We start from the raw sequence: 8,681 nt of genomic DNA, 5'->3' as shown, positions 1-8,681 counted from the left end.
TGTCACCAAAGACCTCTTCCATCCCGTCCTGCATTTTACGGAAGAGCTCGTCGCGTCGCTAAGTCGGTGTCAATTCTTTCAGACTACAGGGCAATAGTCTTGGAAACGCACCCTCTTCTGCGCTTTGGTCAAAAAGAAAACATAAAGGGTGTTACTGATGCGGTCCACGACCTTGCTCAGTGATCCGATCTCATGCTGTGGATCTCCTCTGCGCATGGTATAATAGAGGCATTGAGGAGTCACCGCAAATGTGTAAGCAAATACTCACAGATGCATATAGGATTCGCCATGGTTGATGGTCCATACGATTTTCTCATGAACGTTCCTAGAGAACTGCAAATGTGCCACGGCCTTCCGAGCGGCGATCCCGTATTTGTCATTGCCCTTGTGCTTATCCTGGAGGAAAGGCGTCATCATATCGGAAACGCGCCAAGGTTTGTAGCAAGACTCGTACTGACCGGAGTATCCTTGATGTAGTGATTCAACGGGTCAGCAGCGTTAGCCTTCCGTTCAGTTTCGTCCGCTTTCGGTATGTCCCCTTATGCGCGGCAGATCAATCTCGGGCTGCTTTGAGAAATGCATCGGCGTCACGGGACATACTATATAGTAGTAACCGAGGCACGATTTTCTCGGGCTGTGAGGCGAAGTAGAACGCATCGTCGGCATCCTTGCTACCTTCTGGTCCGCGCAGTGTCTCCTCAGAGTCATTAGTAAGCAGGTTCTTCAGTCTGTGCTGGGCCGTATAATACACAGGCATGTCGAGGATGCGGCGAGCTCTTGGGCAAGTATCGCTTACAAGGCGCAGAAGATTGCGAGGATATAGCCACGAACTCTCGTCCTTTTGACTACCAGCGCGAGCTGCGGCACGATAAGAATCAATGTACGCAGTTGACCTGGATTGATGTGCGCAGTCAGTCACGTCGAGACGCTGCGCGCAGCCTTATGGCAGCACTTACGGGGTGTGGTAGCACGAGAACTGACGTCTTCCCCATAGCGGCATCACCATAATTCCAAATACGGTGCATATATTTGGTATGAGCCATTCGTAGCAGGTGGGTTGAAGATAGTAGAGCTCGAACTTCCCTCCAATGATGTCAACGGGGAGATTAAGACGAGGTAAAGGAGGGATTCAATGTTGAATTTTGGTGATACCAGCATTACGGTCTAGAAGTATTGGTTCAGCAAGCCGAATGGTTTGTATAGCATAGAAGACGCGATCATGGACGTGGCTTACCGAACGATTTTCGTCCATACGTCATGAGCATTAATGACGAGACGACTTACTTCATCGATAGTGTCTGAGATTTCTGCATTTCCGTCTCATTTCCAAGGTATAGAAGCCCAAGATCTTCGTTGTATGGGGCGGTAAAGCAACCACGATACTCCGGAGTGAACGAATGCATCCGCCACATTCGAATTAGTTCAAGTTTGGGACGAACACCATAAGCGTCTAATTATTTTTGCTGCGCCCTGCCACTCAATGCATGGCGCCTTTTGGCCAGGAAATATGGTCCGAATATCTTCGCCCATGATGCTCCTTCCGACATCGTTGCCGATCGCCCGACACGCCATGACTGGAAGATAGTTCTCCACAAATCTGAAGTTGCTCGCCAAGCTTCCTACTGGTATCCGTTAGTTCTCGCGATACAAGCTCGAACATCCCCTTACCATTTCATATTCCGTCCGCCTCTCCTGAAAATTCGCGCCCGTTTATTGGCGTATTGGCGAAACCAGGACCCGTCACCTCAAGTAGCCCCAGTATAAGCATTAGGCACCAAGACCATTGCCCTGCCGGAGCCTCCGAGTTGCACTGGTACTCCGGAGAGAAGTAGTGGCTGCACTAATACGTTGCTTTACGCTTGTCTAAATTCAGTCTTCCACTGTGTACTAGAGGTTATATTTTCGACGCCATAGACCGCTGCGCATTCAGCTCAGCGTGAATCTTAACGGGCGATCTACATCGTCTTGGAAGGCCCGCTGTCAAATGCACCGCCGGGCCGTCGGACATCGCCGAATGCACTCCACTCAGTACTCAAGTTTCACTAGAGTGTCCTCACACTCTATAATGCTCCATATACGCGACAGAGGCTCCTTCAAGTGTCCCATACACTACGTATCGGATGGCGGCGCTTTTGCGCGGCCCGTCGCTTCGGGACAGCACACGTAGTAATCCAGCACAAGGGCCATCGGGGTGTATCTCCGAACCACAGACTTGGAAAATGGTCACGAAGCAGTACAATGGAGAAGACGCTATGATGTATAAGGTGCTTTCCGCTCTCGAGTAACGTCTCAACCATCTGATTGTAATGGTATATATATGCCACTTCGTGTGACAGTGCAAAACCCGCCGTCGAAGCATATACGGCGCATCATTGCCGCTTATCGTACTGTACTCACGAGTGCGTCCGACGCGAAGGCTCTAATGCTGCTAAGCCTTCATATATTTTGCTCTGTGGGCCATACTGGTCACTGATGACCTACCGTCCAACTTTATGCTGCGAGAATACGAGGATCTTTGCCGACTGCTACATTTCCTTAGTGGCCTTCAGATCTTGGACGTTCCGTTTAACGGGCGTATCCATCTCCTGGCCGCCCGCTAAAACCACCACGATTATTTTCCACGCACACGACGTCGGCGATGGTACCGACAAGCGGAACGTCAGGATGCTGCTCGTGTGTCTATCGTTTACCGCATTCTCCCTCATCGCCCTATGGTATCTGACGGTCGATTGCTGGTACGAACACGCAGCCTGAGGGGTCTATATTTCGCACGCTCTTCTGGAAGCGGATGTGTTACTCTCTGTGCATCGTCCCACCCTAGGGGTATTGGGTGGAATTGCCGTAACCCTCATATTCCTCCGCGGCCAACTCATACCAGGCTGTGAGGCGGGGGGTCGCCTGGTACATCTTCATGGCCAACATCGCTCAGACCTACATCGACGCCAACCCACTTTTCGATCTTCTGGGAGACGCAGCCAGATGAATGAGCAGCTAGATAGATGAGGTTGCACGGTCCACTTCTGACATTGCCCGACGTGACAGCTTACATAGCGATTCCCTATTGTACCTTAGAGCATTTACTACGACGTCACTGAGCTTTAGTTGCGGTCGCCTTCGGGTTCTCAAGATCTCAATACCAGAGGACTGGCCGATATTATTTGGTAAGTGGAGAGATGCATACATCATCCGGTGATTCAGGCTGGAGGTATATTGCAATCTTGACACCTTGCGTCAGCAAGCTTTAATTGTATTTTCTACCAGTCCGATTCGTACTTGGCATGATTCATTCCGTCGTGTCGGTGATTCTCGTCACGGTCTTATATTCATTGACTTATTCTTGATCATAGTCCAGTTCGTCTCGGCAACACGCAAAGCCATAGCTTGGAAATGGGCTGCACACCCGGGTCGTTACTCTCCTCACACGTCCGGCTCTCCATCGGTTTCGCATTGTTCGGCCTTGCAACAATTCATGGCAATATGATACTACACCCGCAGTGGGTGGGGTATTCATTCCCGTTCTTCTCGTACCACGCCGCCTTCACCACTCTCGAAGGTTGTCTCATCTCAACAGGCAGATGCGTTGAGATTCTGCAAAGCTGGCTTACTACGAAGGTGCGAGTCACTCGTTTGAACGTGTGGGCGACTCATATATGCGCTAATGCGGTTGAATTACTGGCACCTTCGTGCAGGTACGGGCAGTCATTGTATCTTCAGATTCTCGATCGTCGAGCCGTTGCTAGGGTAGACCGCTACATTGTGGGGCGTTGTCATCTTTTCTTGAATTGCGTCGAAATGTACAATTTAATAGGGATGATGATAACATTAAAAAACTCGGATATCGTCGCGAGCTTCGTCTCAAACTTCTAGCAAATGCGTCCCCTTCTCCCATGATTTATGACAATACAGCTACACAAAATGCCGGAGGGGATATTCCAAACTGACCGCACAGTTGCTAAGGAAGCACTTCTCGGGCGCGCAAATCACGTCGCTCATTTTGATATCTTCCCAATCATCCGTATCAATGTCAACATCCCAGCCTGCTCTGTTGTCGGCCGCAGACCATCCCTGGTGGCTTTATTCCAGTAAGTGGGGCGATACGCCCCGTTATGGTGATCCGTGCCAATACACTACCTCCCAGGACGAAGCGCATGAGCCACTTGAAGGCCTCCAGCATTTAGCCGGATGTAGATAACGGGGACGTAGGAAAGCTTGAGCAGCGTGTCTTCGACGATATTCCATAGCGTCGACGTCGCGATTTAGGGAGCTCACCGTGAACTATTCGACATGACCAGGGTTGCCTGACAAAGGTGCTGTCGGCCACCGAGTATCCTCTCGGTGCAGCGAGCACGGCGCTGATAATGATGTTCTCGTGGCCGCCTCTGGAGCTAACGCAGTATGCTTCACTTCCGTCTGGATTTACGGTTTCGGGGCGTCGTGACGATCAAAGCTTCGACAAGCCGCCACACCGCCCGCCCGCACGAATCGGGAAATTTACTGAACAAAGGCCCCTTGATCGAGATTTTGAGAACAAAAGGTAGCGCTTCTTTCTATGCAAAATGCTCATCGGGGTGCATTGCTCGGCATGCAAGACGACTGCAGGACATGTAACGCACGATGGGTCAGCAGCTATTGATCCAAGCCCCGATTATCCATTTATTTCACGAGATCTCGACTGTGCATTGCTGCAGAATCCAGTCAATACATTTCAGCACACAGTGACATGGACTCCAAGGGACCGACCTATCTGTAAATGATGATCGTTGGTGCCACTGTGGATGTAGTGACAACGAAACTGAGCCTTCTGGCATCTCCGGATTTTTGGGCGTTTACTACACAGATCTTATATTTCCTAGTTTGGCTAACTTCGGGTTGGATCAAACTCTCATGTCGGTTGGGAGATGGACGCTCGCATTGTCCCTGGCAGGTGCCTGCCCATAGCACCGCCCGCCGCCTATCGCTCCATTTTAGTGCGGGTTTCTTCTCTTCCACCACCACCATGGCCAGCTACGACGAACGTCTTCTCGACTCTGCGCCAGTCGTGACCCGTGAGGCGAAGCAGGTCGGTCTCCAGCCCACTGTGGCCATCAGCCTTTGACTCACGGTGTGTTGCCAGGAAGGGTACAATGTGGATCTGCTAGATGACTCGCGCAGGGCGGGTAGCTCCTCTCCAGAAACTCGTGCGCCACTCGCGTCGAACCACGGGCACGCCGAGGCTGCGCTCGCCTCGAAGGAACAACTAGCCCCGTATCCGGCCGCAAGGCCTATCCCCTGGTGGAAGACGAAGAAGTTTATCGTATTCTCTGTCATCTTTGCCGTTGTTGCCATCGCCGCTATCGTTGGTGGCGCAGTAGGCGGCTCCGTGCACCATCATAACAAGTCCAACTCCACCGATACGTCTGGGTCTCAGACATCCTCCTCTCCCACTGCGACCGGTACCACGGCGGCGAACGCTACTAGCGGCAACTCTAACCAAAACGGTGGGGGAAACTCTACGAACAACAGCGGGGGTAATGTGGGACCGAATGTCGGTTCGGGCACTTCCAGTCTTGCTACAACCACGGGTAGCAACTTCAATCCAGCAGCCGTGGCCAACCTCGCCCAGCCAACATCAGACGTTGGTGTGGTGGCCGGAGAGATTAATTGAAGTGGGGCAATGGGCTAAAGGACATGTATTCATGCTCGTACGTACGTACATACGCCAGTGTCTCATCTCCATAGTGCGTAATTACTCATGTTATATACAGTAGGGTTTCGGTTATACTTCATGCTTCACGGCTACTCTTTTTTCTTGTATTGTTGAGGTCTCAGGTCCGCATTTCACGGTGGCAGCGCTGTTGTCCCCGTCCGATTTTCTATTCATTTTATCACGCGCACCATGCGAATATGCTGTGTTCCTTTGGACTGTGCCTCCTTTGGACTGTGCCTCCTTTGGCTGTGCTTTAGTCACTGCTGTCTGCCAGGCACGAGCTGACAGCTACTCCGTAGACCACGAGGCGCTCTATCGATGGCTGTTCGGCTTGGGATGAGTTTGTTCCAGCTCTGCGGGATCTGCGCAAAATTGAAAAACAAGTGTTCTTCAGTTCCACATATACTTCAGTTTGTACAAGGTGCCGCGTCTCAACAACGCATTCTACGGCCATGCACATTCCTACACGCATAAGTTATCGTCGGATGAAGCGCCTCCTGTCGCCATGTATTCGAAATTAGTGTTGCCGACAATGTACTGGGCATCTCTACAGTGTGCGGACAATGCGGCCCGTAGTCATGAGCTTGAGTACTACGACTTGGTCGATTTTGGGTTACGTATGGCATAGAAAACCTAAGGTGCGCACCTAGGTTGAAGTCTTTGAACAGCATGAAGCAGTGGCAGTATGAAATGTTGCAAATTTTATCGTATGCCCGGATTTTACATAAAGGCCGCACTTCACTTTTTTGAATTCCGCCGCGATCTTTCCCCAAGCGTTGATATACATTGATAGGTCGCTCTGATCCCGCAGTACTTTCTTTCCTTCGTTGCCGCTTCGATACACCCTCCAGCCTCTTATGCCTTTTGCGACCGACGTGGATCTACCGCCTGAACCAGTCCACCGAGTTATCGGTTGGTTAAACGAGGAAGGCAACTGGGAACATGGAGGGGACAAACATGGACTCGCAGCATGCAGCCTTACCTGCCGTTACTGGGCAAAGTTGATTATCCCAACCCTCTTTCACTGTGTGGCGTTGCGTAGCACTGAAGACATCATGCAGCTTATCTTGTTTTTCGACGCGCCTCGACGCGTCCATATCTCACTCATAGACTGCATAGTCGTCTTCATTGTCGCATGTAAGGGGTTGCAAACTCGTCCATGGATCCATCATGTATCGAAGTTGTGGGATCGTTCATTCCGTAACCCCCCTGCGTTTGTGCTCAAAGTGGACGATGCAACAGCAATTACAGCCCGGCGAGAACGGCCGCTCGACTGTTTTGCTTTCGGACCCTTTCCCCTTCCTAGGACTCTCCCACACAGCTGCTACTCTTCATCGAACAGTTGGTTCTATCCAATCTCATTCTTCGTCAAAGCGACCTCTTCTCTTTCTTGGACAGTCTGCCAGGGCTATACCAATGCACATGTCGCAACATCACATTCCGCGATAGTACCCGTGTCCTTCGCCGAAGGACACTCACATCGCGTTTGGGCAGGTTAATCATTGCCATGGTTGAGGAATGCGGTGACCGGGACCTGGAGACGCAGCTTGGGCTCGCCACCGCAATTATTGAGCCGCAGAAACGGGCCAGTTTTGCTGCAGAAGTGTGGTCCAGAATGTCAAAAAACGTGCTGGCATTAGCACCGCTTCGCTATCGTCGTGTGTGTGTGGCTTCACCAAGTCATCAGGCGTCAGGTACGTTTGTTAGTTTCTGCTCTCCAGCTATCCCACCTAATGACATTCCACGATGAGGCGTTCATATCCCGAACTTTCGGGCCCGGGAAGCCGCCGGCTCTTCCGATGAGCTTACGTTGAAGTACTGCTGTTCATCTCCGTCTTTACCCACACAGATGCTCAGGCGCGGACCTGCAATAGAAATTCGATTGTGCATCACCGACGACGTACACTTGCCCGTTTTTGAACAGCCCAACTACCACGCATTTGAGGACGCTCTGTTTGGCTTGGGTGAAGTGTCCTTGATCTACAATCCAGCAGAGAGTTCAAGCTACTTCTCGACGCCGTGCTCCGCGGTGATATTCTCAGCCGCCTCGGTGCCGCACACAAACTCCATCTCACATTCCGCAAAGGCAGAATTTCGATGGACGAAGTTCTCACCTCTCCATCTGAATACACTGTCGATGATTCCATCGTCGCGTTGACTCGCCTCGAACGATTCGATTACCTCCCGCTGGAGACGACGAGCGAAAAGAACGATTTCTTATGTGCTGTGCTGAAGGACCGCCTGGCTCACGCAGTACCAGAGCCCTCCTCATGAATCCGCCACTATATTCGTCCCTCGTTCATGGTATCGCTCGGTCTCCCTGTCCCGCTTTTCACCTTTTCACCTTCCTGCGGTCCATGATTCTGCGCATATGTTGAGCTTAATGTTCATCGTCGCAGTCGTCCACGTCCCCCGGTCTATCGAGCTCGTCTTCTCATGACTCTGCACGTCCCCCTCAGGGCAATCCTCTTCACTGGGGCCCGCTTCCCATACCGTCACTCTACTACCTTACTCAGCATGCGCCGTTCCGGAGCTCCCGCACAGTCCTTTCCTTTCCTGACGAAATTTGGCTAGGCGTGATCTCGAGTTCGACGCCCAGTACTGAGCTGACGCATTCCACGACCAACGTCTATTGTTGACTTGTCAGTAAACTTGTTACCACTAGAGAACCTCCTTTTTGTATTGTCATTATCAAAAGTCTAATCCTCGCTCGGTGCTGCACCATTTATGCTGAGTCTTCCTAGATGCATTGAGCTGGTGGTGACGGCTACCACGTTGTATTAGCTCGGATAGCTGCACCATTTTCCTTCCTATGATTTGTCTCCTCTTCAGCTCAGTCAGCCAGTACCAACAGCACCGGGGACGTACCGCTGAGTCTATGCCAAAGATGTGCCCTCCCTCGCCCAGCCCGGCTACTGTGTGTAACGACAGCAGCTCAAAACAATCAGCTGTAGACTACGCATCGTAGATGTTTATTGGAAGCGTTCGCGGTGGA

The 8,681-nt window shown here is 51.5% G+C and overlaps 3 protein-coding genes across 3 annotated transcripts; 2 read left to right on the top strand and 1 right to left on the bottom strand.

Moving 5' to 3' along the window:
• Window positions 1-78: 78 nt before the first annotated feature.
• On the bottom strand, window positions 79-1,006 carry PHACADRAFT_186883 (uncharacterized protein; the record flags this gene model as incomplete). Its single annotated transcript, XM_007399093.1, has 6 exons — window positions 79-208; window positions 269-396; window positions 459-538; window positions 601-733; window positions 797-893; window positions 957-1,006. 6 exons carry the CDS (start codon window positions 1,004-1,006, stop codon window positions 79-81), a joined length of 618 nt encoding a protein of 205 aa, XP_007399155.1.
• Window positions 1,007-4,911: 3,905 nt separating this feature from the next.
• On the top strand, window positions 4,912-6,076 carry PHACADRAFT_176833 (uncharacterized protein). The gene is made up of 3 exons (XM_007399092.1): window positions 4,912-5,059; window positions 5,114-5,685; window positions 5,745-6,076. The coding sequence occupies exons 1-2, from the start codon at window positions 4,997-4,999 to the stop codon at window positions 5,642-5,644; spliced, it is 594 nt and encodes a 197-aa protein (XP_007399154.1). The 5' UTR covers window positions 4,912-4,996; the 3' UTR covers window positions 5,645-5,685; window positions 5,745-6,076.
• Window positions 6,077-7,415: 1,339 nt separating this feature from the next.
• PHACADRAFT_261473 (uncharacterized protein) lies at window positions 7,416-8,452 on the top strand. Its single transcript, XM_007399091.1, has one exon. It carries the CDS (start codon window positions 7,784-7,786, stop codon window positions 7,958-7,960), a length of 177 nt encoding a protein of 58 aa, XP_007399153.1. The 5' UTR covers window positions 7,416-7,783; the 3' UTR covers window positions 7,961-8,452.
• Window positions 8,453-8,681: the final 229 nt, after the last annotated feature.

This window comes from Phanerochaete carnosa (assembly GCF_000300595.1).
Source record: "Phanerochaete carnosa HHB-10118-sp unplaced genomic scaffold PHACAscaffold_8, whole genome shotgun sequence".
Taxonomy (NCBI): domain Eukaryota; kingdom Fungi; phylum Basidiomycota; class Agaricomycetes; order Polyporales; family Phanerochaetaceae; genus Phanerochaete; species Phanerochaete carnosa.
The sequence above is the reverse complement of the archived record's forward strand: the minus strand, read 5'-3'. Positions and strand labels throughout refer to the sequence as shown.